At 46.5% G+C, this 27,753-nt stretch overlaps 1 protein-coding gene across 1 annotated transcript in view; it reads right to left on the bottom strand.

The window, feature by feature from the left end:
- ephb6 (eph receptor B6) overlaps positions 1–27,507 on the bottom strand; it is a 30,077-nt gene extending 2,570 nt beyond the window's left edge. The window contains exons 1-14 of the mRNA XM_019868979.1: positions 27,299–27,507; positions 17,602–17,666; positions 14,810–15,082; positions 12,604–12,773; positions 11,234–11,529; positions 3,966–4,121; positions 3,007–3,278; positions 2,730–2,811; positions 2,256–2,380; positions 1,388–1,550; positions 1,037–1,151; positions 902–957; positions 570–686; positions 188–435 (exon numbers count right to left, since the gene is read on the bottom strand). Of these exons, the coding sequence (XP_019724538.1) occupies positions 188–435; positions 570–686; positions 902–957; positions 1,037–1,151; positions 1,388–1,550; positions 2,256–2,380; positions 2,730–2,811; positions 3,007–3,278; positions 3,966–4,121; positions 11,234–11,529; positions 12,604–12,773; positions 14,810–15,082; positions 17,602–17,666; positions 27,299–27,404 (2,244 nt within the window). The 5' untranslated portion in view covers positions 27,405–27,507. The remainder of the gene's footprint in view (positions 1–187; positions 436–569; positions 687–901; positions 958–1,036; positions 1,152–1,387; positions 1,551–2,255; positions 2,381–2,729; positions 2,812–3,006; positions 3,279–3,965; positions 4,122–11,233; positions 11,530–12,603; positions 12,774–14,809; positions 15,083–17,601; positions 17,667–27,298) is intronic.
- Between the last annotated feature and the right edge of the window lie 246 nt (positions 27,508–27,753).

Raw genomic sequence — 27,753 nt, 5'->3', positions numbered from 1 at the left:
GGGGGGGGGGGAAATAAACAGCACTGAAGTAAAAGAATGATATCATGGGTCAATGAGCTCCAACTGCCTGAAGCACCTTTGGCGAAAGCCAAACCGCGGCAGGGTCGTTACTTACTGGACTTGGGCTCGACGCCTCTGATAAGGATGAAGAGTAAAAACCGCTGCTGGGTGTGTTTGATTCGCTCACCCTGAGGAAGGAATCCAGGGGCCCGTTCTCCATAAACTCTGTGACGATCCTTGCCGGAGGGACACGGGTGATCACGCCCTCGAGCTTGAGCACGTTGGGGTGGTCAAACTGCCCCAAGACCCCCGCCTCACTCAGGAACATGCCTTTCTCTCTGTCTGACGCCCCCCAGCGCAAAGTCTTGACGGCAACCAGCACCTCCCGGCGCCCCGGCGGACGGTAGCGGCCTCGGGACACCTCCCCAAACTGGGCTGCAGAAGACAAGAGGTGATGCTCTTGCGCATATTCACCCGTTGATTTCACCCCCGTTTGCCGTTCGGTGAGCCCCGCGGTTTGGGCTACGCCGTGGCCATTCCCGAGAGAGAAAGGAGAGAGTGACACTTACCCGCACCGATCACCTCCTCGATCCTCAGGTGAGTCGAGTCAATCTCCCGGGCAAATTCTTTGACAGCCTCGCTAGGGTCCTCGTAAGTGGAGGGGTCCACGTAATATTTCACACCACCTGGAGAAACACAGAGCAGTATTGGAAGCCGCCACTAGAGGGAGCCCGCACACAGTGATTGTTCATGTCGAACTACAATCAGGAAATGTTTGTTTTCCTGTTATTATTTTTTTTTCTAGGTTTAAACTTCCGGCCTTGTTTTTGACAAACACTCACGACTACACGGCGCCATGTGAGCTCAAAAGAAGTTTTCGAACAAACAAACGTCTCCTCACCTCTGTTACTGATGTACCTCTGGAGTCTGTCGCTGTACGGACTCGCCCTCCTTTTACTGAGGCACAAAAGAAAAACGCGGTCAATTGCGCCGACCGTAGACCGTTTGGTCCGGCGACCTCGGTTGAGGGGCTCACCTGCGGAATACCACCACCACCACGATGGCCGCCACCACCAGCAGAAACGCCGCCCCTCCCATCACCGAGCCCACCAGCAGAGGAAGCTGATTTTGGACCTGCTGGGAATGTTCCTCTGTGGAAGAGAAGAAGAAAACGTTGACCTGCTCAGTTTTGATTTGACTTAACGCTCGTGGCTTGCGACTCGCAATCGTACTCGGTGCTGGGAGATGTTTGCATCATTTTCAACCTTTAGAAACGGCTTTCAGTATCGTCACCGCAACCAGAATGACCAAAAGTGAGCATTGTTCTCATCGTGCCCAAATGCACCTCCAATGAGTGTATTTTCACGGGGGGCATCTCCGGCCTTACCAAGAGGCAGCGTGGTGAAGTAGACGGTGTTGCTGTAGGGGCCGAAGCCTCGCTCGTTGCGAGCTCGGATCTGAAAGGCGTAGATGGAGCCCGCCGTGAGAGAGCCGACGGTCAGAGTGTTGGTCTCGCTGTACACGCTGAGCGCACTGTCCACGTCCGAGCCCTGTCGGAACCAGGGAGAGAACCGTCAAGGCATCAGTGCTGGGAAGCGGACGTGGCAGGAAGTCACACATCTCAAGTTGTCACCTTCGAGTTGCACCTTTGCACCGACCGCAACGACTCGCTCACATTTCCAAGGATCCGTCTTCCGTTGCTGACCCCCGTCTGCCCATCATCCTCCCGCCTCATCATTCTACCGCCAATCCCCTCTGTTCTCTGTCATGTTTTCCTGTCCCCTCGGCCGTTTGGTGTTTTCGATACCACTTCGTACGAAGAAGAGCGAGTTCTTTTTCCTGCATGCAACCCCTACCAAAGCTTCAAAGACGCTTCGCTCCGGACCTTGAAGCTAACTGTGTTGCAACTCAAGCTGTTTGCTGCTGGCCTTGCCACAGCAGTTATTTAAGGCCGTAATCTCACGAAGCGGCAAAGATTTGCAAATGTGTGCGCATGTAGCAAATGTTAGCCAAAAAAAGTTCGTTCAAGGTCGCATACAGTCGCAAAGACATTCACCAACGATTTTAATGGTCTCAGACAGTTTTCCTCATCGCAAAGAAATGTTCAAAATTTGATGGCGACCCCACCCCACCCCCCAAAAAAACAACAACAACTTTTGCGACCTTTAAAACTGTTTGGAAAGCAACACCAATCCCGACAAAAACTTGACTCGAAACAAGTCTTGTGACCCGAGTCCCCCACCCTCTGCTGGTACCTTATCAAAGTATCTGAGCTGGTACTCCAGGATGTCCCCGTTGGGTCTGTCGGGCTGCGGCCACGACAATGTGATGGAATCCGGGGCCCGGCTCAGCTGGTGCATCATGGGAACCGTAGTGGGAACTGTGGGAGACAACACAGCCGGCTGATACTTGAGCGATTCAAGAGGCGGCGACCACAAGAGTGCAGCATTGCGGAAAACAGAAAAGTCCATTTCGTTTCATTTCATTTCACAAGGCAGCATGCAACAAAAGCTCCTTTCGTGGTCCTTTTCGTCATCCCACAGGGACTAGAATGGGATCTGACAGGAGATTGTAACCTCGAGCGACCTTCCTGCCTGGACAGCAGGGGCGGAAAGAGAAAGCGGAGGGCAGCGAGGGCGCTCTTCACGCCAAACACAAATACATTAGCATCAAAAGCAGGCTTTGGCTTTCATCTCCTCTTTTTCATCCTCCTTTCTGTCTGGACTCACCTGACTGGCTTGTGGTAAAATTGATGCTTGTGTAACGAGCTGGGAAAGGGCTCAGCGCCGACACTTCATTCAAGGCTTGCACCTGGCGCAGCAACAACAACACAGCCATGTCATGTTCCTTCATTAGGGATGCCAACCATGAACTGTGATTTGAACGCCGTGATAATACAACAATGGACAATATATATGTAAAAAGAAAAAAAAAAACGCCCTTTGCAAATCAAAGCTGCCTCCCAAAGCCCTTCCTTCCACCTTGAACCTTGATAATCCAGCGCACCTGTATGAGATACGTGACTCTGGTGAGCAGGTTGTTGAGGGTCACGCTGGTTTGTTTGAGGTTGGTCTGGACGGGGCTGAAGGCGACGCCTTCGCCGCACCAGGAGCACACGGCCGGGTTGGTGATGGCGGGCGAGGGGCAGATGCGACACACCACTCCGTACCACACTTCGCTGCGGCCTCCCATGTCCACCGGGGGGCGCCACCGTAGAGACACCCCGCCGTCGCCGCTTTCGTACTCCCAAGACAACGACACCGGAGCGGAGGGAGGAGCTGCGGAGAGAACCGAAATTTCAAGCACCGTCTCAAGTTCAGTTCGGGTGAGATCCACCTGGAGTTTGTGGATGTGGCGTTTTAGTTGATGCCGCCAACATTGGCCAACAACAGTGCTTGTGGAGAGCCTCTGGCAGGCCTGCGGGATATAATGGAACATCGGACTCGCCATCTTTGTTTGTCTGGTGTCAGAATTCGGTCCGCATTGCAGGCGGGGAGTCCAAATGGTTTCCCTTGTGGGTTGGACTCCACCAAAGGGCGGCCGTTGGCAGCGATTCTGTTCCTGACCTTCGTGGATGCAATTTCTTAGCGCAGCAGGAGTGGTGAAGGGGGTCCGCTTCGGTTGGCTTAGTCTTAACGACAGTCAACTCTTGCTGGAGCAGTTCGCAGCTGAGTGTCGAGCAGTTCGGATGAGACCAAAAGAACAAGGAACACCAGTGCGAGCAGACAGAATGCGCTTCCTCTGTGGGGTGTCCACGATCTCCCCAACACGTGATGGTTGTTTCTCTATTTCTGCCCTGCAACTGACTGGCGACCAGTCCAAATCGCACCCCGGCTCTCGCCCAAAGTCCACCGGCATAGGCTCCAGTTTACGTGTGACCCAAATGAAAACGATGCTGGCAAATGCTAAGCTACGAGCCCCAAGCTAACAAAAGTGCACCCAAAAAAAAAATAAAAAAAGCTCACTTGTGCAGGCGGACGAGTTGGCATCGGCGGGCGCCCGGTAAAAGCTGCTGCGACATTCGCACACGCTGGAGCCCTCTCGGCTGGTGCGGCTGTTGGCTGGGCACACCGAGCAGGGGGCGGAACCCGAAGCGGGCTTGAAGTAGCCCACGGGGCAGGCTGCCGGAAGACACACAAGGAGGCTTGATTAGTCCGAGGTTCCAGAACGTCAACAAGAGAATGTCGTGCGTGTTTCGTTAGCGCCGCTTCCTTGACAAAGATGATAACGCTCCGGTTGGATTGAGTGACGGGGGGAAGGGAATACAAGAATGATGTGATGATGTAACAAAAAATAAATAAGATATAAAATCATGGAGAAATCTAAGCGCAGCAATACTTATTTGGCGCCAAGTATCAAATTCTTTTGAAAAGCGAGGCCCGTTATGAGTAGTTGGCTCAGAGCGGCGTTCTCGTGCTCGGAAGCTGCCAAGCCAAAGGCCGCCGCCGTCGGCTTCGCAGAAGAGCACCACGTGGCGTTTCGATTGCCGCCATGTTGTTGATGGGAAGGCAGAGGTGACCTATTTGCATGACGGACTGGACATTTGGAGGAACGTCGATAATCCTTCTCGACTTGAGGCTCGAACTCGGGATGCCTCGGAAAGGGAGTATCTTTGACTGCTGGAAACGCGTATCGCGTGTCGAGTGTTAATCTCAACCGTGTGCCGGCTGAACTCCGAGGTCGAGGCTAAACGCACCCGCAGCCTCGTTTGTCCTGCGCGCCGCCGTGCGACCGTGGCGTGTCGATGTGCTGCCATTTCAGCAAGTGCCCTGTTTATGCGCCCGCACCCAACAGGAGTAACATTCAAAAACAGCTCTCTTTAGTTTCGTTCGCCTGTGTATGGTGTGTTGCGTTGCGTATTAGCATGAAGCTAGCGTGGACGCGTGCGTGTGTGCGCAGTTGCATTGCCGCGGTGTGACGGGAGAGGAAGGGGAAGGAAGAAGGAGCGGGAAGTGGAAGAAATACGGAGAAAAGAAAGTGATAAAAGCCTTTCGGTGTTCGCGCTTGTCTCCTGGGGCCCGCGTGGCTTTTATACAGGTGTGAAGGCGGGGGGACAGCGGGGAAAACCGACGGCCGTGCGACTTCACGGCTTGGGGGGGACGAAGACGTAAGGATGAGGACGTTCCTCCATCTTTCATGCTCCGTGTGCACATCAGCGGACGTGTCCTCTTACACGTTTGACATGAAACATGATGTGGCAAGAAAGCATTATCCCACGACGGACATCGCGCACGCACACACACACACACACACGGATTTTATTCCATATTGTCCCATCAGTAAAATCCAGTTGCCAGCTGCTCGGTTGCGCCATCTCTTTTGTCCGCCACTGAGCCTTTTGGCTCCTTTTGCAGGCTTGTCCAAATTAATAGCTTTCAAATTTTTTTTATTATTATTTTTTTTTTCCACCCCAAATAATATAACAGCGGCTTCTACATCACTGCGGTTTATAAAGCCGCCAAGGCTGCCAGAAGCTAGATCTAGTTTTCGGCATGAATCAGTTTCCTTTAACTTTTTGGGACACAATGTCACAAAGCCAAAACAAGTGATAAAGAAAAATGACATTCAGCAGACTCGCACAATTATTTATTGCTTTGATATATCGATGCTGTCGGCAGTAAATAGTCTTGGATTTTTCATGACAGGCAGTTTTTATTTCCTCTTGACATTTCAAGTTCAACTTCAAGTCAACTTTATTGTCAAATGTGCTCTGCGTGCAACATACAGTACAGATGACATTTCTTTCCTCTCACCCACAGGAGAGAGAGGAGCCGCTGTGGGTGCCCGCACCGCCATGCTTTAAATTCAGTTCATTTTGATTCATTTTTAAAATTCAAGTTAGTTTTTTTTTAAGCTTTTTCTTTTGTTTTTATTAGTTTTGGATCACTTTTAGTTGATTGGTTGATTTATTTATTTTTAAATAAAGGGGAGTGTTTGTTCAGTGCAAGATAAAATCAAATAACAAAGTATTGTGTAATAAAGTAAACTACAATTTGACCGAACAGTTACATCGAAATAAATAATAAAATGAATCCCGAAAGTTTATGTATGATATCAACAAAAAAACTTTTTCGCCATAATTATAGTTTTAGACGGTTTTGTGAATATAAAATGTAACTTTAGTTAGTTTAATTAAAAAAAAAAAAGCATTTTGTTTGAATTTTTTTTTTTAGTTTCATTACGGAATTTTTTTTTTTTTTGTGAATTTTCATGAACTATAATAACCTTGGTGCACTCACAAACTGGGCTGATCAGGATGGCGCAAATTGCATGAATTTATTAACCTTCTTGTCCTAATAATGATATGGGGGGGGTTGTTTTGGGTTTTTTTTGGGGGGGGTGGGATTATAATGCCCAATTGGTGTTCAAAGAAAGAGACATCCACAAGAGGACAGGAGGGCAGCTAGATTCCATGTCAACATAATACTTTCGCTGCTGCCTGGATCACTGACCCACTTTTTCCCCCCTGCTCTCTCTCTCTCTCTCTTTTGATTCACTCTTTTGACTCCCAGCATAATCTGTCACACACACGCGCACACACACGCACACGCACGCGCTCAGGCACAGATGCGAGCGATGCACTGTGACCCTCCATGCAAGTTCTCAGCATCCATAGCAGTGCCTGGAAACACGCCGAATCATCCGTTTGCTCAGCTAGTGACCGACAAATCCCGCCCTTTTTTTTTTCCCCTTTCGGTTGCGTACACGATAACAAAAGGAAGCCCGGAAGTAAGACGTCGTGAGTGAACACGTGAAGGTATCCAAAAGCACAAGGGAAGATTGTGTTGAGGCTCTGCCGGCTAACGTCAGTGACCTCGGACCCTGCAAATGTTTCCAACAGACGCACTCCAAAATGCTTTGGGTAGACTCGCCCGGGCTGCAAAAACGAGGGGCCGACTCCATATTTTTGGGCAATTTTCCCTTCCTGCGGGACTGCTTAGTGCAGTGTTTTCCAATCTTGAGAGAGCCAAGGTGCATATTTGACATGACATCGGGGCACACTGCCAAACCAAAATGCGGAACGACAGTTCAGCTTTTGCTGCTCCACTGCATCACAGAATTTTTTTTGGGGTATCATACCTATGTTGCGGATTATTTGCTAATACGCAGGAGTTTACTGTGATGATTTTTTTCAACACGGACAGTTCCCACACACTCACTCAAGCAATTAAGTGCCGGCCAGGACAAACGGTTGCACGTAGGACAAAGAATGTCTAAAATTTGGGACTCTTTCAAACTCAATCCAGAAGCTAAAGTGCAACGCGCCTTTTGCAAAGTACAACTGTCTTCAAGGAGAAGTCGAGTCAAAACATTTCTTCCCAATTAAACTCGATGTGGGCGGCACGGCGGGCGACGGGAACGCTCAAAAATTGTCCCGAGGTGTGAGTGTGAGCGCAGGTGTTTGTTTGTTTACGTGTGGCCCGCGACTGGCTGGCGACCAGTTCAACGGTGTCCCCCGCCGACTGGCTAAAGACGGCCGTGAGAGGCTCCGGCACGCCCGCGGCCCTCTTGACGCTATCGATGTTCTCGTCTTCACACCGATGAATTAAGCAGCAACGTTTCATCCAACTCAACGCACATCCGCTCGCCCACCGGGTGCACATCAGCCCCAAGAGGCGCAAATGTTTCTCCCGCTCAGTCACATTTTTTTGCGCAAGCGCGCCTCTTCTCCCACACAAGGACTCACAAATGTCAAGAAGGAAGATCATCAGTCCATGCGGGAAAGCAAACAACATCAGGCAGCCCGCGTGCACGTGTGCTCTTTCAAAAGGAGACGAGAGGAGAGGCTCATCACGAAAACAAGCTTCCGAATGTCACCGTGATCGTATAGCAGGGGCGGGTGACGTTCCGCTCTACTTGCTTGTGACAAACTCTTGGATGAATTATTCAACTCGGGAGTTTTGGAATTTCTTTCTGCCAAAATGTCAGCGGTGATTTTGTGGCCGAAAAGAGCGACGCTTTGCCTGAAAGATGCATCGTCATCACTCTTGAAGTTTCGAGGGTTCTCCGGGGGCAGAAGGATGAAACAAAATGGAGAGAGAGCGAGAGCGAGAGAGAGCCCATACTGTATTTTTACCTTTCGTATCTTGGAATTTCTTTCGTAACAAGAGGCAATATTTTCCTGTTGAGGCGTTTTGTAACTTTTGTATGAAGAGACGTTCGTAAGTAGAGGTACCACTGTATCTAGCTAGCGCTGCTAGTTCATCTGTCCCTCTGTCTGGCTAGCCAGCTTGCAAGCTCGCTTCGGTTTCGGTATTGGTATCTGTATCAGTATCGCTCTCTCTACACTCTCACACACACACACACACACACACACACACACACACACACACACACACACACACACACACACACACACACACACTTACATACACGTGACTGTGTCGGGCCGGGGTCAATAAACATTTCATTAAAAAATATGAGGAAATAAGCACGTACTTGCCATTTTAATATTTATGTGCGCATTTTATTGTGAGTAAAGTCAAATCCTTCCGTGAGGAAAGACTATGGCCATAATGTGTTACACATGGCCATCTTCCAATTGTTTCCAACGATTGGCCACGCACAACAAAATAGTCGGAATGGAGTCCTCTTTATTTTCTTACCGCATTGTGCATTTTGTCTTTGTGAAATGCATCATTAGGAAAAGAAGCGATAGGAACCGTGAAACGCCCAGAAGTTGCAAAGTGCCTCCTACTTGCTTGACAGGCGCTTCGCTGAAATGCAAATGGACAGATGCACTTCGCATTGGGAAAAGTACGTTCTTTTTTTTTTTTCTTTTTGCAAGCGAGGTGTCTAAAGCGCCGGGCGGCAGGAAAACGATCGACATTTCACAGACGTGCAGCTCTTCATTTTGTTGACATTTTCCAATGTGCCGAAGAACAAAAGGTTGCACGTCCACAAAGTCCCGCCGGTCATCTAGCTATGTTTAATTACCAGTGATGACTTCATCATCACCATTTGTCTCCCTTCAACAATGCAGTCATGGCTCAGTGAATGAATCGACAAAAACACAGCCCAAAGTCGGTCGGAATCGTGGGCGGCGATGTGTTAGAATCGTTCAGAAGAGCCTTTCAATCAAGTTGGGAAAAGAGAACGAGCCTTGACATATTTCTCAGCTGACTTGGCAGGACCCAACCTGTCATTGTCACGAATCGCGGGACTTTGGCGGCGAAATTCTTGAGAAACTTTTCAGTCCCGTGTTTGGACTTTCTATCGAATATACAGTGGACCCAAATAGACAGGGAACTTAAAAAAAAAAAGGGGGGGCGCATTCCCACCCCACGGGAGCTACGACATTTTCCAATGTAAAAAGAGCTCGCCCTTTTGGACAGATTTCAATGGCATTGACAAATCTCAGGAAAAGGATGAGGCGGGATTTTTCGTCATCTTGTCTCTTTGGTTTTCCTGCGTCACCAGTCCAAACCGGAGAATGAGAAGTGAGCGAGACCATGCGCTTAAAAAGGTGCAGAGAAGAGAAACTGGTCCTTTGTGCGTGCTTTCATTTGTCAAATCTTTCAAGGAACAACTTGATTATGGTGTGTATCCTATTTCTCTCCCACTCTTCAACTCTCCCCCCTCAAAAAAGACGATTCAAAAGTGCAGAATTTATTTGACCTTATCCTATTTTCACAAACGAATCTCATCATGACAACAATAGGATGAGAAATATGACTTGACTGCACATTTTGTGATGTCAAAATGTTATTTCCATTATTTATGCTGCAGCGAATCAGTTTGAAATCCGTGCCCCCCCCCACATCTTTCACTTTGTTCATTCAACAGTTTGTGTGAGTGAGTGGCATCCTATACTGTTCAATCCACCACCCGCTGTAGCGCAACCCCCCCCCACCGCTGCCGTTTTCATCATTCGCTCACAGACGAGTGGCCATTACTTCCCCGTGACCTAAATGTGTCACATCCCTTGCACATGATGACTCTCCTCCCCACCCCCCACGCTCTCCTTCATTCTCTTCGCTGTTTGTTCATCTCTTAATTGCGCCCCCCCCCCCGCCACCCTCAAAATAAAACAACAACAACAACCGACGAGCAAACCGTGATGAGACGACGTCGGCATCGTGATCAAAAAACATCCTGGCAGTTGCCCAAGTGGTCGAGCATCAACTGCGCGCCTGCGGGTGCTCTCGAATGGAGACGAATGAGCTCGGCCATATGGACGCAAGTTGCCAGCGCATTTGCTGGATGGGCGCAATGTTTGAAATGGATCATGATGGATTCATTTTTAAAAAATCATGGAACACAAAAAAATGATGCGGTATGCAAAGACATACCCAGACAAGTAACACTGAATTTCAACAGAGCTCATCAAAGCACGTCCTAAAACCGCATCGTAATTTAATGTCACTGCTTGATTATAATTTGAATAACACATTGGAACAATCATAAATAACTCCACTTAGTAGTGAATGACATGAATCACCCAATAAATACATTTCTAAGTAGTTTTATGGTACGAGCATTGGCGACTTCTGGTATGTGCACGATGTGCGGCCACACAGGGTGTCATTTAAGCCTTCAAAAAGCTCTGTGAAATGGAGTTGTGTTGCCATGGTGACATGTAAATCATTGCCATTTGTAGAGGTAATTTGTAGCCCCTTGTGAGCGGTCTTCTAGGATTTTGCTGATAAATGATTATCAATGTCAAAATGTCGGGTGGCAGGGGGGGCGAACAAAGGGCATGCTTGTACAGGAAGGCACATTTGTCAATATTTTTACATGTATTTTTATTCTAATATTCAATCTTGAACTTATTTCAGATTTTTTTTTTTTTTTGGACTGAAGCTAATAGAATCCAAATCCAAATCAAATCAATGAAATTTCAAAGAAGTGAATAATATGCGGCTGATATGCTGCGGTGATCAGCGACACATGCATCACTTTCCCTGTTCCAATGTAAAATATGCGCTGGTGAATCCCATCCTGGCCTCGCTTCCATCTGAACTTTCCATCCACATCGCAAGTTGATGACCAAACTGACAACATCTCCATTCAGTGTCGATCTGTATTGCAACAAAGACAACAACGCGCGCAAAGAGCCGGTAACCCTTTTTAGCTTCTTTTCCGTCAGCCGGAGCATCGCCGATGTCTTTTGTATTCCTCCACAAGCAGAAGAGCCCTCATCAGGGCTTATCAGCCCATCTGTGCACCGCGAATCGTTCCACATGACAACGTGATTATGCGAGCGTCCTCCGGGAAACGGGGTCAGACTTACCCAAGCAGGCAGATCCATTCAGGTTCGCTTCATAGCCCTCGTCGCAGACGCAGCCTCTGACCGGCACCATCCACTCGCCCTCGGCGTTACAGTGCATGCGAGGCCCGCTGCCCCCTTGGGCCTTGCTGTTGGCGACGCACGCGCCGGCCACGGGCACCAGAGCCGTGGGCTCCGCACCGGAGGGGGTGGCCGGGTAGGACGCCAAGTTGAGGCTGGTGGCGGGACAGCGGCGGTAGAAGACCGACACGCCCATGAGGGAAACGCAGGCGCCGCTGTCCACGATGGCCAGGACGAATCTGCCACAGGAGGTCAGAGGAGCAAGAAGAAGGGGACACACTGGGACTGTAAACATCAGTAGCACACCGGCACACGTGTCTAAAGTACTCACACTGTGTACTAGAGTAGGAGCGCTGATACTTCAACAGTCAAAGTACTGATTGAAATCCTGCATTTAAGTTGAAAAAAAAAGTACAGATACTTGTGTAAAAAAAAATATTTGTACTGGTTTAACTCTTGTATTTAAGTCAAAGTAAAAAAGGACCAGAGTTGACAACCGTACTCACAGCCTGTAGTTGAGCACAGGTTTTTACAAATACCCCGGCAAAGGTGAAATTACTGATTCAACTTCACGACTTCAGTAAGAGTAAAAAGGTTTAAAAAGTACTCACACTTAAGTACAAGTAAAAATACTTAAAAATAATAAAAATAAACCATGGGTAGGATGTCTACCAGTGGTGGCAAAAGTACTCACGCGATGTACTTGAGTACAAATTGTTGTGTCAGGAAAGCGCTTCAAAAAAGTAAAAGTATTGATTCAAATCCTATACTTAAGTAAGGGTGAAAATACACCACAAGTGACACAAGTGCTCACATTCTTTAGGTAAATGCAATTACAAGTATTTGTATCTGAATGCATGAAATAAATATAAGTCAGCAAATAAATAAATAAATAAATGAACGGCTCTGTAAAAGTAGAAGCACTGATTCACTTCGAATTAAGTAAAGATAAAACTATACCAGGTGTGGCTGAAATATTCACATTCTGCACATAAACAGAATGACAGATAACTGAGTTAAAAAAAGGCTGGTAAAAGCAAAAGTACTGATTGATCCAGCATTCAACCGAAAGCAACCCCCCCCCCAAAAAAAAGCACAAGATGTGACACATTTATTCACACTCTGTACTTCAGCAGAGATACTACAAATACTTGTACACACAAAAATATGGTAAAAGTAAACCGACTGAAAAGCACAAGTACTGATTCACCAAAAGTGAAAACAAACAAAAGTGGCAGAGGTGACAAAAATACTTCCTATCTGTCGTGTTTCCCTTCCCTTTGCCTCCCGCAGTGCATACGAGTGTCGTTTACCCATTGCGTGTAAGCGGTGCGAAGCTGCGTGTCTTGATGTTGATGCGACTGTATCGGTTGGGTTGGTACTGATGTGGCGAACTGGGCTCCACCTTGGAAAAACTCTTGTCGGCGGCGATGGTATCAATCTTCACCCAGCCTTCCCTGCTCTCCTTCTCACCGCTCGAAGGCTGCGCGTACACGGGAGCAGGAAAAAAAAATAATTGCCAACAATTACATGACAAACAAAACGATGGCAGTATGTTGCACAGCAGTCACACTCGTTATCTTCTGTTCAGATTGGAGGGGGGGGGGGCACACCAAGTTTTCTTTGTTTTCATTTAATTTGAAATCTTAATTACACCAAGACACGGTAGATGTTATACACCGCTCTATGGTACGTTCGAACGTTATTTGCCACTCCAAAAACGTTACTCCACATCGGCAGTTCCACCCTTCACTAGAGATTAATAGAAGATTGACAAAATTAAGCAAAATGTTATTATAAGCGAGCGTGACTTATCATCTCTGATGAAATATTAGCATATTGTATTGTTTTACTACGCCTCGACACCAGTGAAATGATAGTAATTTACTCGTGGATAATATGACCACCAATGCCACTACAAGTGCCACCTAGCGACTTGGCATGCACACTACAGCATATTTTATTCCACGTGGCACAAAATAAATGTTCTTTTTTTATTTTATGATCATTTTATCGCCTATTTGTCATACAAATACATGTACCGCCAGATGAATGCAAGAGATATCCCATGTAATTCATCCGATTAAATATGAGAGCAAGAGAAAATGAGGTACGTAGGCATTGACAGCAGGTCGCGGCAGGAATTTGCGTTCAAGTCCTCTTGTGGACTTCCAGTGCTTCCTGCTCCTCTGCTTCCTCATCAGACTTTGATTTGCATGTTGAAAAAAGGCATCTCATCTCCCGAGCACTCATCTTTACAAATATCACCCCCCTCCCGCGCTGCCGAGACGACGCCGCAGTTCTTTCTCACCACTTCGACGTCTGGTCCCGAAAGGGGCGTCAAAAGCAAAAGAAAGTTCTGACGGAAATAAATAAAACATCTTTGCAAAGACTGCCACAGCCACTTAGGAAGCCTTTAGAGGCAATTAGTTGGACTGCGGTGATGTTTGGAGAGATGACAGCGACATCTTTCTATATCTTGTGAATCGGAGCCTATTAGCTTCACATCCGCGTGATGCAATCCGTCGTCTCCCTTTGGCAAGAACACAAATGAGTAGTAGCATGATTAGCACAGTGCACGTCGCGTGTTATTTGGTTTTCAGGATGTTGTCCAAACAGAGACGTTCATGTTGTGAAAATTGATTCAGGGAATGGTATGCAACAAACCAGGGGATTTTCATTTCGGTTAGTATTTAGTTTCGTTTTGATTTTTGTTTCAGTTAGTTTTTAATTGGTCCTTAGAGCGTTTTTCTTTTTTTCCCCTCAGAATGCTGTGTTTTGGTTTAGTTTTAGGAATAGTTTTTGTTTTTAAAATATATTTGTTGAGTGCAAGATTTTAGAAAGTCACACAATATTGTGGAATGAAGTCAACTACATACAATATCCCGTTTTTTGAGAGTCTCAACACCTCTGAGCTCATCACTAAAGGCTCCAAAATACGGTACATGCCTTTGATTATTGTTTTATGGTCTGCCTACATGTCTTGTAGCAGCCTTTGCGTTCAGATATCCATTGCTTAAAGCGTAGTAACGCTGCCACATAGATACTAGTTCTCAGCCGGCATGTCTATGTAGTTTCCCATTTGATGTTAGCATTCAGGTAGCGGAGGCAAGGTGAGGTTACTTTACAGTAAAAACACAACGTGTAATTCGTTTTGTTTTATGTTTACTTTGACATTAACCTTCTGAGATTGGCAATAAGCCACTTGAAGTCTTGAGTTACAAGCCACCGAACAGCACAGGTGTCTCAAATTCAAATTTGCAAGTGACTTTAAGAGGCGGGGCCTGGTGTAGTGAAACGTGACGTTGGCCGTTCTGCGTGTGAGTGTCTGGGTGTGAGTTGTGGTCGACATCAGCTTGTGCGTGAGTGCTGATGTATTTTACTGTTCTGCTGGTGCTCAATAACTGGCTAAAACATGCATTGGTGACGTCTGCTCTGCTTTCCGACATGCAAGTACATGACAATAAGTAAGTATGCTGCTCGAGCGATGATGACATAAAACGACAGCCTCAGCCTCACCTCAGGCGCCCAAGTCCTCTCCAGTTCCCGCTGGCTGTCGGCCTGCTTGTAGTACAAGGTGAGCGTCTCCCGGCAGGTGGGCGACGGGTTCCGCAGGCTGGCGCAGTCCCGCACGGAGAAGCGCAGTGTGACAAAGACCCGCGGGGCGGAGTGGCGGAACAGGAAGGGCGTGGCCAGCCAGTTGTCCTTCGTGCGGGAATTCTGGTTGATGTTGCACACCTCAAATGCCCGGATGAGCCTCCCTCGGTCGTCCCGGACGCTCACTTCGTCCCACTGGAAGGGACACGAACAACATTGCGAGCTTTAAAATGTCTTTCAGGAAAAGAAGAGCATGCTGCAGTCGATTCTAGAGCGAAGGCAGGAATGTTGCACGGGAAGGGCCATTTTTGCTCGACTTTATCGTTGTGTTTAGCGCACGGTACTTTTGTATCGAATATTGTGTCCAGAAGTATGTTTTTCTTGTTTTCCTGCCACAACATTTATATCTAACTTCAGATGGACACTTGCGTGACTATTGCACATCATAAACATAAAAATAGGCAGTGGTGTCATGTTTTGTGTGAATTCTAATCCAGTCAATGCTGTCATGGTTTTTGAGCGCTTCATTCATGGAGAAAACTCAGCGGCACGAGAGCCGGCCTCCTCTTTGACAGTCCGCCGTGATGAGTCAAAATGTAAATGTAGTCCCTCCGGTTAAACTTCACCAATTATCCACCGCCAGTGTGGGAATAAAAAAAAAATCCAAAATCTTTTTCTGGAGCAACATTGAGGAATGATGCATTAGGGCTCATCATCATCATGCCCTTTGGAGATGCACCAACGGCAAGCAGAATGGGCGAGGAGGTGGACAAAAGATCCGAAGGGAGGGGTGGCATCTCAGACCCCAAACGAGCACACACACACACACACACACACACACACACACACACACACACACACACGCACACTCACATGCGCACACACGTGTATTTCCAGACATATGGACGCGATGCAGCCAAAGCCGCCCCTTGTGGAAGGAGAAGGGTGGCATAAGAATGCAAGATGCTCTGAGTGAAATCCTGGGGTCTGGTGCGGAGACTCCAACCCAGAGAGAGTGAAGGCGCAGTTGCGCGCATGTGAAAGAAGGTAAGATTAAAAGAATAACAACAACAGGGGGGGAGGTTAAGGGCGGGAGGCCATCCAGTAAGAGCATGGAGACACAGCAAGTACACAGAATCTCCATGTGCCCCGGAGCCTGGGAAAAGATGGCACATGGAGAGAAAAGTATGGAAAGAGTTTTTCAAAAAAAAAGAGGCCCACACGCATTCAAACACAAACAAGTCATAACAACTACTCTCCCCACCGACCCCCCGTGATCTGTTTCTTTGGTTGCTGCCTCAGGTCATACGAACATATCTTCAGCTCACCCACGCGTCCCGTCATGCACACAAGCACCGCATGTGTGCGCATGCGCATGTTCGGGAGGGACAAATTCTTTGAGTACGATTCATTGAACAAGACCCCGTTGCAATAATGCATTGTTCGGGTCAGCTGCCGCGTACATTTTTGCCCCGGTCCGAGACGGAATTTTTTGGAGGCCCATGCCAATTTCAATATTTGTCAGAATAAAATTCCCACAACCGATTCATCAGCTGATTCTTTAAAAAAAACAAGCGTACACTGATCAAAATCACTTTTTATTTTGGTCGCTTATCACTTTGAACAATAGAGATGTGAATTAGCGGCAGAACATTTGACTGTTTCACGATACTTTGTCTTTTTATATTTGTTGAACTTTTCAACAGAAAGAAAAATCTAAATAAAATGACAATTTTTTTGCCAATTTTCTTTTTTTGGGGGGAGGCGGCGGGTGTTTGAAAGCCATTATTGTTGTCTTATTTTGTTTTGTACTAATATGGAAAAAAACAAAAACAAACAAAAAAAAAAGCAGATTTCTGCCAATTTTAAACGTGCTACTTTCAGAAACAACAGTCCAGGCTTATAGCATCCCTCATTCTCTTATATTGTAAACACAACTTCCACCAAAGGATCAAATCGAAACAAGTATGTTTAGATTTGTTAATGATTATGTTCATAAGACGAGCCGCTTTTATTGGCCAGGAAGTCAGTGGGCTGTGTTCACTCCCACAACGGCGCAAGCCTCACTTCCCAACCGCGCCTGTCTATGAAAATACCAAAAGAAAGAGAAAAGTTCGACTGCACTTTGAGCTAGAGTCGCGCCGGGCGTGAAAAGAGGGCCCCGAGAATGGAAATTTAAACCGGTACTGACAAAGAAATCAATTAATCGAACCAAAGCACGTATTTTCCTCTTCAGTAGCCAACAGCGTTTCTGGTTTCCTCAGGACAAAAGTTCCTTTTCTAATGCTTTTGCAAACTATACATTAGGGCTAAATCAGAGCTTTTTAAATTGTTGTTCACTTTTCATTCAGTGATGACAATGGATAAAATGTGTGCCTGTGTGTGTGTGTGTGTGTGTGTGTGTGTGTGTGTGTGTGTATAATCAGAAGACATATTAGTAGTGCGTCACAATCACTCACAGATGAATGAACTTTACTGACCCAAGACGTGACCCTGGCACGGTCACGCAACCAGGAACGCGCACGCACACGCATGCTTGACGCACGCATGTGCAAGAAAGGCTGGCAAATCTTTGGTTTAATCACTGCAATCTCATCATGGATGAAATCACATGACACGGAACATGCGGGGGCGCTTTTAAGCCCTGGCGCTGGGCTTCAAGGCGCCGACTTTTTTGACATGAGTTGTCGAATGTTCCTGTTGTGGTTCCTTACCCCTGTGTCCGGGTAGGTGGTCCAGCCCAGTTCGGTGGTCGACTCCGTTGTGTCCAGCAGCATCACTGTCACATACACAAGCGCACGACATGGTTTTAGAAGGCGCACAATTGACATATGTGAAGCATATCAACCATGACACGGATACGCCCGCCGTGCTAAAAATAGAACTTGATGTCCGGTTTCGAATCAAATTACTTCACCAAATTAAAAAGCAGGGAGCAGATTATTGGCCCGTGGACGGAATTCAGGTCTGGTGCACATCGCCCTTTGATCCCCCCTCACGCCGAGCAATCCCAGCGCTTTCCCGCTACGTGCGTTTGTCAAAGATTAAAAAGACGTCTCAGGAGACGAGGCCCGCTGGCACGAGGTTCTGCTGTTCGCAAAATTGGATTGGATACAACTTTATTGTCAAATGTGCTGTATGTACAGCACAGATGAAATTTCTTCCCTCTCAACATAAAACAGAAACAAGAGAAATCAAACGGATTGATGCGAAAATGGCGCGTTCCATTAAAGGGCAAACGGGAGTGACTGTCAAATACTTCAGGCAGCCGATTGGGAGAGATGTGGGGAGTTGGCTGTTCACTCGGCGCGTTTTTTTCCACTGGTTGTGTTTCAAGCACTCCATACAAGCAAAATGCACTTCAATGCAGGGTGCTGCATGCCCACACATGACCTCGCACGAAAATGAAGCAGCGGTCTAAGGTATGGAATATGATGTCGCGCTAAAACACAAGGTCCCAGAGAATAGACGGCTGTTTGTATGCGTTGCTGCTCCTTGAAGCTTGACAGCGCCGTAACATTTCAATTAGCCCTTCGATGGCATTTCACATGAATTTAGCATCACACCAGAAGACCTTCGTGACTGACCCTTGAGGAACACCACAGGAAAGGGGAACTGACTGCGACTTTTTAGGGCCCACAACCACAGGAAAAAGATTTGTGTTAGCATATCGTGCTTTAAAAGCCTTTAAGTCCCATACAGGAAGGCAAAAGACAAGACAGCAGAAACAAGATAACTCTCGTGGAATAATGATAGAGTAGATTTAAAAAAAAAAAAAAAAAAAAGTCACCCAAGTGTTTGCTAAATTTGCTTTGGCTTTGGATGCATCCATTTTGGCAGAGTGGAAAAAGATTGCGTTGTCGTTTTTCGAGCAAAACCGCGCCATTGTGTTAGTACACACATTTTGTTGGGACACTTCGGATCTGGCCACAGGAATTTTTCCAGCTGGCTCCCCCAAATCCTGCTGGCCGCCGTCCGCTCCAGTCTGGCAGCGTCTGTGCTCGCACGCTTAACCAAAGTTTCCTGTGCATGGTGAAGCGGCAAAGACTTCCTCTTGGAATGTTACCCCCCTACCCCCCCCTTCGCAAAAATACAATATCATTGCATCAAGAGAGCTGCTTATCCCCTGACGGGCTGTAGTCAACATAAAACGCGCTTAGGGATGAAGCATCTGCCTCTCTGTCTATGGATAAATAATTCTTACTGGGGTCATACAATTTTGATCCCTTTCTACTCATATTTCATGGCACACAATTGCTCAGTGGAGAGGAATTTCTCCCCCTGTGCGTGGAGAAGATCATTTGGTCTGCTGCTTTCTGCATTAAGGTTCAGTTCAGGCATAGATGATCATACAAAAAAAAAAACCACACACACACACAACAACAAACAAATATTTCATTTGAAGATTCTCTTGAACACCCTCTCCCCATCTTCCCTTGGTGCTCTGACTGAGCTGTTGCGATTTTTCTTTTTTTAAGGATGACGCTGGCAGATGGAGACAGCAAATCTGTCTTGTGACTTTTTTTTTTTTTCATCCTTGTGAATGCTTCTTCCCACCCCACTAGCGGAAACACAGGCACAATGCTGCTACCTGTGTTCACGCCCTTCATCCATCCATTTTCTGATCCGCTTTATCCCCACAAGGGTCACGGCGTGTGCTGGAACCTATCTCAGCTGTCTTCGAGCAGTGGGCGGGGTTACACCCTGAACCGGTTGCCAGCCAATCAATCGCAGGGCACACAGAGACCAACAACCATCGGCGCTCACACTCACCCCGAGGGACAATTTCGAGTGCTCCATTAACCTGCCGTTCATGTTTTTGGAATGTGGGCGGAAACCGGAACACCTGGAGAAAACCTACGCAGGCCCGGGGAGAACATGCAAACTCCACACAGGGAGGCCACAGCCGGAATCGAACACTGGTACATCTGCACTGTGAGGTCGACCCGCTAACCACTCGACCACCGGGCCTCCCATGTGTTCACACCGAGAGACGTAATTCTTGTTTTTACTGTAGCTTATAGCACACACACACACACACACATACACACACACACACACGCAGAGATACCCATTAAGTGCTATTCTATTTAGCAGATGCTGCGCGTGTCTCTCCAAATTCAATTAAGATTTGCTGCAGGGTTATTAGTTCAGCCAAGCTTGAGTAACAACACGTATAGTGATTTAAAAATGAATATTCATGTCCATCTCGTTCCCCGTCATGCGCGAGTGAGGTACTAACTATGCGAGACCAGATGTACATGAGCTGGGTCAGCGCCAGCGAGCCTCATGTATGTCTTGTGGCGTGACATTTGCACGGTGAATAATTCACGGTGACATCCCGAGGTAGAGCGTTGAGTGCACACCTTTCAGAGAATTAAGACCTCGCGACATGGACTAAAAAGTGGGGGCACATTTGCCGGCACGGCCACTTGGCTGTAAAAGCCTCTTTATTTAACTCTGTCGCACACACACGGTCACAGCATCTCTGTTTTTTTTTGGGGGGGGGCGGGGGGGTCCATCTGACAGCAGAAACACTCAGCTTTTGTTCCTGACAGCTTCGAGAAGTGCTGAGTCTGCAATCTGGACCTGAGTGCTGTTGCATTGAAAGCGCACCGCTGCTTCTTTGACCAACTCCTCCATCATGTCCCTTGTCCCCCAGCCTCCCATCGCACATCCTCCGAACCCAGTGGGAGTACAAATATTCATGAACGGGACTTTAAAATAGTCCTGTTGCTCCTTTAACCTACGCCAACGACAACATGACTGATTGAGATCTAGCGCCCTGATCCTGAAAATGCCGTTCATCCCCAAAACAATCCACTGTACTACATGCAGCGCTAACATAAATATAATATCCATAATTGAACAGTTTGTGCATCATGATTTTTTTTTTTTTTGACATTGTGCTGCTCTTTGGTGCACGTGCTTGGTCAGCAGGGTGAAATGTGATACGACAAACAGACAACATTAGATTTGATGATGAAACACAAAAGGAAACCTAAGCTGGGATCATTTTAGCTATTTCACGCAGAAGATAAAGAATACATGCCAATGAGTACCGTTCCGTTCCTTTTGCATCTATTACTTGTGCTGCTGTTTAAAGGTGAATAATGACATCAAAGCTAGTCTTGTTAGCCCAGTAATGGCCTCTTGCATTGTTTTGTAGCATTAGGCTAGGGAATTTTCATAAGACAGTTATGTGATTTGTTTAAATATGCAACTTAAAATTCTTTATTTTACATTTGACGCAGTTAGTTTGACGCAAGCACGTTTGTGAAGAATTGCTCACTATCTGCTAGACTGCTACTTGGTGTGAACTTGCGGCCACGATAGCACTCATCACGAAACTTTTTTGCTGGCAACTTAAGACCAAAAAGTCGGCTGAGCAACTGATCGTATCTCGAAAGAGGGAACGTGTATATTTGTGAGTTGTTCACTTTTTATCTCTCAGTTCACGTTTGCGAATTTACGGGAACACGTTTGATAGCAAAGAAGTCGAGTCACTGCTAGCTAGCTAGCTAGCTCTTGTTTTGAAAAACAAAACAAAACAACACACTACAATTGTTTTTTTTTTTTGGTCTGATTCCAAGTATGACAACTTTGGAAGGTAATAGAGGGGGGAGCATTTGATGTGTTAAATTTTTTTTCTATTGTGCCAAGTTATCGAAACGGGTGTTGTACACAAATGACATATTTACTTTTGTGCTTGCGTAACTTGAGTTAAACTCAAAAATTATTTTAGCATCAAGAGCAACTTCACTTGTCGAACTAAACAAATACCTCAGTTATTGGAGTCAAATGGCAATAGGTTTCCTCAAACGGAGTTGAACTCACTCAGCAGGTTTTTCTGTCTACTTTCTTACTTATTTACCCGAAGGAGTTGAATCTTTACTTTAGCTTTTGACTGATACTTTTCCTTAAGTCCATACAAGTCTGTCAAATCCGTATTTTAAATGCAGCGCGACTACTTTTGTCACCTTCCTTCTTCTTCTTCTTCTTCTTCCCCTCCTGTTCCCATGTGTATTATTTATCTGGCAAAGTGTCTGCAGGCACCGACTTGGTGTACATTAAAAGCGGACGCCGATTGTGTTTGTCTCTCGCCGAGTCCAAGCGTGGGTGCAAAAGCTCTCGTCTGCAGTTCAGCGGTGACCCCGCATTAGTTCACGGGCGACCTCCTCCGCTTGGCTCACAGCCGAGCGCCCCTCCAACTCGCAGCCTCCGAATCCATTTTCCGCATTTGCGGTCACACTCTCGCGCCTGCAAAGCGTCGTGTTTGTTGTCGACGTCGCGCCTGCTTTCACGCCACGTGTTATTTTAACACCTCACGCAATCCACCAAAGACTTGGCTTTGATTAGTACCAAATGCGCCGGGTTGGTCTACCACTTAAGCAAGCATACACTGTACTGTACTCCCTTATATTTTGCACTCTTGAAACGGCTGGGTCAAAAGTAACCCAATGTGGCTGAAATAGCTAACCCAGCGCTGGGTCCAGAAGAACTGAGCCAAGGCTATTTAGAGCCACTGCATTGGGCAAGCTTCCGTCGGCAAGCTGGGTCAAGATTTTGATCCAACGAGGGGTTAAAAACGACTCACGCCGATGAGTTAAAGCTCCCAAGAAATGGGTTGGGACTCGCCGCCAACATGTTGGAAGACGTGACATTTCCTTCAACTTCAGAATACAGCAAAATTCCAAAAAGTTCCACCTGCGTGCTGCCATTTCCTTGCAAAATGGCTGCACTTGCGAGCGCGCAGCCCTCCGATCCGCTCCAGATGCCCCACCCGCAAACAGTCGGTCCAGGACGCGCGGCCTCCACCAGGCCATCATTACGCGTGACCACATGCGGCCCCGCGATACGCCAAGACAGAGACAGCAGCAGGGCCGAGCAAAGAGGAGCAGATGAACCTTATTCCCGAAATAAGCACGGCCGTGTCAGAGGGACTCATCAAAAATTCCCTCGCGGTTTGTCCTGCTGGATGCGGCAGGCTGCCGTTTTTCACTTGCAACGGACGGCGACCTCAGAAAAAGAAGCCAGTCTTGAGAAATTAGCCAGTGGTTGCTTTGTACGGGTGCCATTCATCTGCAGGCTGGGTAACCACACAAAGAGTCCCAACCGGGATCGATAAAGTTTTCGGAATCGGAAAAATACACAAACACAAACTTTTTTTTTTTTGCATGAGACCGAAACTCCCCACAAAACTGAGTGATTTGAACCAGAGTGGGACAACTGGATATAAAAGTGGGGCTTCATATTCCCACCCCCCCTAAAAAAACAAAAAAAACAAAAACTTTTCGTCATATTGCTGAAACTGTCCCTATAACCGACGGTATTATGAGTTAAAAAAAGAAATAAAAATCGTCCCTCTTTGGCGCCGTCTTGTGCCTCCAATCTTATTTTGTAAAGAAACCACCATGCCCGAGGAAGAACAACCAATCAGAGACAGAATGTGTGACCAATAAGGTGTCAATCATTTGCCTGCGCCATTGCGTCAAGCTGTCATCTTAGGCTTCAGTAACTTTGCTGAAACTATGATGAAATAACAACAAAAAAGTAAATTCCAGGACACACACAAACACACACACACACACACTCGCAAGGTAACAAAACTGCACTCTTCATATTTCCCTGACAACAGGATTCCATTCGACAAATTATGCCTAATAAAAAAAAAAAAACAACTTTTCACACCTCGCCTTCTTTGAAGGATGTGCAACTTGAAGGCGTTAGAAGTGAAGAAGCTGGACATTTCAAAAATATTTATGAGTTCTCCATAAATTAATTTGGGCTCATTCGAAACTGTGGCATTAAAAAAGACTATTCCCACAAAGTTAGGAGGGATACGATGGATGCCGATGAAAGTGAAACTATACTGGCAATGGGACGGTTGATCGAACCAATCCGATTTCAAATCCGTCCTCACAGGGCCAGAGAGCTGGCCCTCATCGACATCAACATTTTCCCGTCCTCGTATTGGTTGCTCTGAGCAAAACTTGTTGTGGTGCCTTGAGTTATGACTTTAATTCACTCCCGAAACACGCTTGGAATTGAAAACGTGAATCTCAAAACATCTTTCACCATGGAAATGAATGGAACTGCCATTAATCTGTTCCAGCTTCCTTGAAAGTGTTTTAAAAAAAAAAGGAAAATAGCAGTCTGTCTTTCAGACAAGCAAAGAAGAGTTTACCCAACTACTTTAAGTAATTTAGTAATCTGCTGGAATATGAATTGGTTTCTCACAGAGGATAAAGAAAATATGCCAGTGAGGATTACTATATTTTCTGTCTCCATGTGTTGCTACTGTTTGAGTTCAAATATCCATTGCTAGAGGCAAATGCATTGCTCGCCTCTTCTCTTGCATACTAAATCACTTTTCTGTAGAAAAACCAAAACACAACAAAACAAAACATGCTGACGCTGCATCCTGCCCTTTCCGCCAGGGAGCACGCAGCAACCGAGTTGCTTTTTTTTTCCGGCCGACTGACAATCGACTGTGTCACGCATGGCACGCCTTTTGTTTTCTTTTTACACCATCCTGGAAAGACGGCTTATCACACCCAAGGAAAGGGCGACGATCGGCCTAATTAAGATGCAGTTAAAGAGCAAACCTCCCGCGGAAATTTGGCCCACATGACCTTGAAGTGAGAATGTCAACACGACCCTTAAAGCGGGATGACCTGCTGGGTTATTTGGGAAATTTCATCAGCAGTGCAGCTTGGTTTTTTGTTAAAAAAAAAAAAATTAAAAAAAGGATGTTTGGTGGGGCTCGAATAGAAAAACACTCTGAAATAATGACGTGTTTACACATCGGTGCGGCTCCACTGGAGCAAAAGCGCTGGACGGGGCATCAGGTGTGCCTTCGTGCCATCCAGACAACATCAACACGCCATCGTCCCAAATCGAAAACCACAATGCGATATGCTCACATCACACTCTCAAACTAGCCGTCCACCCCTACAACAGTACATGCCAACTCCACACAGAGAAGACTGACGACCAAAACCCGAGCTCCTCAACCGTGAGGCCGATGCGCTAACCGCTAAGCCACCACGCTCACGTGATTGAAATGAGCTGTGTGAAGGTGCTTATTATCACGGTTGAATGTCTCAATGTTTGAGACGGCTCAGTGCAGGAGGAGCACGGGGAATGGTTGGTAAGCACGCCTAACAGTCAGAAGTTCTGGGTTCGAATTTCGGTCCCTTCCCATGAGGAGTACGCGTTGGACCGATTAATCTTTATTCCGCCACGTCAAAATTGAAATCACAAATGATGTGATTTTTTTTTTTTTTATATTTCGTATTCAAAACTTGCCCACAGGCCGCCGTCCAACAAGGCCACACGGTCCGTGGGTACAAAAATAAGCTGCCGGTGGATGAGAACCGTATTGATCAACACACAGCAACGACACCACATTCATGTCACTTTACGACACTGTACGTGGTCAGCGTATGCTACACGTGTATCACAATAGCCATCCATTTTTTAATCCACTTATCCTCATGAGAAAAATAAATAAGGCATTTTTTTTTGTTTGTTTTTTTTTTTGTCTCATCTTACAAGGCGATATGATATGGAAGAAAAGATGAGCCGTGATAGGCTCATCTCAGCCATGACCCGAGTGAGGACAAGCGCTATAGAAAATGGATGGATGGATTGTGCAACCAATTGTTGTTGTCTTTTTGTGTGTGTGTGCACTGAAGCTACAAAAGAACTGAAGAAATGTTTTGGCGGCTCAAAGCACAGAAGCAATCAGGTCGTCACACACAGAAGCTGTCCAAGCAGACCCAAAGATGCCGTAACAAGGCAGATTTATATGGCTGCCCCCACTATTGGGTCAATCGTGTATTACGCGGAGCTTCATTTCAATGACACAAAGTCCGACGGCCAAACGGACGCGCGCGGTGGCCTTGCTCACCATCTTTCATCCTCATCCAGGCCATCTGCTGCCAGCCCTGATCGATGGGTGGCGGCACGCTGACGTACAAGTTACCTCTCTTTTGCAGCGTGAGTGACACACGCGCACACAGTCAGAGATTGCAATCTTTCTTATAGATACATACTTCTACGTTCGGGTGATTTTTGTTTTGTTCATTCGAGATGCAGCGCTAGATGGTGGCAGTGAACCCGAACACACTTCATCACGAGAGGCATCTTCGAAGCGGCTGCAAAGTAAGCAGGCCAGGTAGAATACAGATTTGGAGAAAGTGATATAAAAATGTAATAAAATCGGGATATATACGGATAAGATAAAAAATAATAAATGAGATAAAAACAAGGATTAGGTTAAGTATGATACATACATGGAATCAAGATAGAAATAAGCGAAAAAAAGAAAAAAAAAACTACCGGTAAGCAAAAAGGAAACATGAACAGGTGCCTCTGCTGATGAATATTAAAGTGGATAACACAAAAGGGGTAGAATAAAAGACGATAAGATGCAAACATTAAAAATTGGTCAAAAATAAGGTGCAGGTAAACTATAATGTAAATTATAATCAAACTATGAAAATTATGTAGGGGACAAATACATGCCCATTTGTACTTGTGTATGACAACGTTCAAATCGAATTGTTTGCCAGGGCCGACGCGTGCGCAAACTTTCTTGAGTTTTCGGTCATGTTTAGGACCTCAAAAATATGAATCCTTGCAGAGAATAATCATCATGATCATAATGATATCGACGTCAATAATAGTGACCTCGCCGTGGTCGCTGTTTCGGGCCCTAAAATTGTCATTTAAATTCTAATTTAATGTTGGAGCAGGTGCCTCTTTTAACCCCCACCACCACACACACCATCTTCAAGGAAACAACACACACACACACACACACACACACACACACACACACACGCACGCGTGCACGAATGATATCTGAGTCATTAGACTACCAGTGAGATCGCTCAAGACTGCCCACTCTCATCTGCCCAGGAGAAAGTCTCACTTAAACCATCTTGCACATTTGCAAGAAAGGGGTCTGGCAAGGGGTCGAGAGGGGTGGAGGTGGGGTAGCATGGGGGGGGGGTTATGGGTTGCCTGGCCTGAGGGGGACATAAGAGAGTGAGGGTGGACATAGCTTATGCAATTTAGCATTCATTTGTATCTGTTGCCTTATCTCCAAATTCTTTTGTTTTCTGGCTAACAACACGCACACACACCTGGAACCACACACAGAGACAGACACACACACACACACACACACACACACACACACACACACACACACACACACACACAAGTTGCAACAAGGTGTTACTCCTTGCAACAAGGAGGAGTTGAATTCCCATACATTGCTGTCAAAGAGTTCCCAGGGAGCCACGGCGCTTCTACCCACCTCCCACTAAAATCAATCCATGATGAAAAATGAAATATTTATGAGCGTGGGTTAAAAAAAATTAAAAAGTTACTTCTTACCTTCCTCAGCTGAATTGGGTCGGAGAAAGAGACAGAGGGACAGAAGGACGCTCCACATCTCCACTACAGAGTGACACTGACAGCGGGCCGGGGAGGGAGAGAGCATGCAAGAGTGAGAGACGTGTTTGTGTGCGTGTGTGTGCGCGTGGGTGTGTGGGTGTGGAGGGAACGAAAGAGTGGGTAGGAGGAGTCTGTTTGTTCCCACTATCAGCAATGGGAGGAGAACGAATGGATGACAGAAAAGGGGGGGAGTTAAAAAAAATTGGCGTAAGTAAACAAAATGCCGTTGTCATGGAAACGGGGAAGTTAATAAGAGGTGTGACAGTCACCTCGAGGTTAAGCCGGCATGTTGCGGCGTTCCTCACATGCCTGTATGATGCACACGTTTTTTTTTCAATATATGTGAACATTTTGTGGAGTCACAAGCGCCCGCCATGACCCCCGCCCCCAACCCC

The sequence above is a fragment of the Hippocampus comes genome, unplaced genomic scaffold (assembly GCF_001891065.2).
Source record: "Hippocampus comes isolate QL1 unplaced genomic scaffold, H_comes_QL1_v1.1 scaffold67, whole genome shotgun sequence".
Lineage (NCBI taxonomy): Eukaryota > Metazoa > Chordata > Actinopteri > Syngnathiformes > Syngnathidae > Hippocampus > Hippocampus comes.
This window is presented reverse-complemented; position numbering and strand designations above follow the sequence as displayed.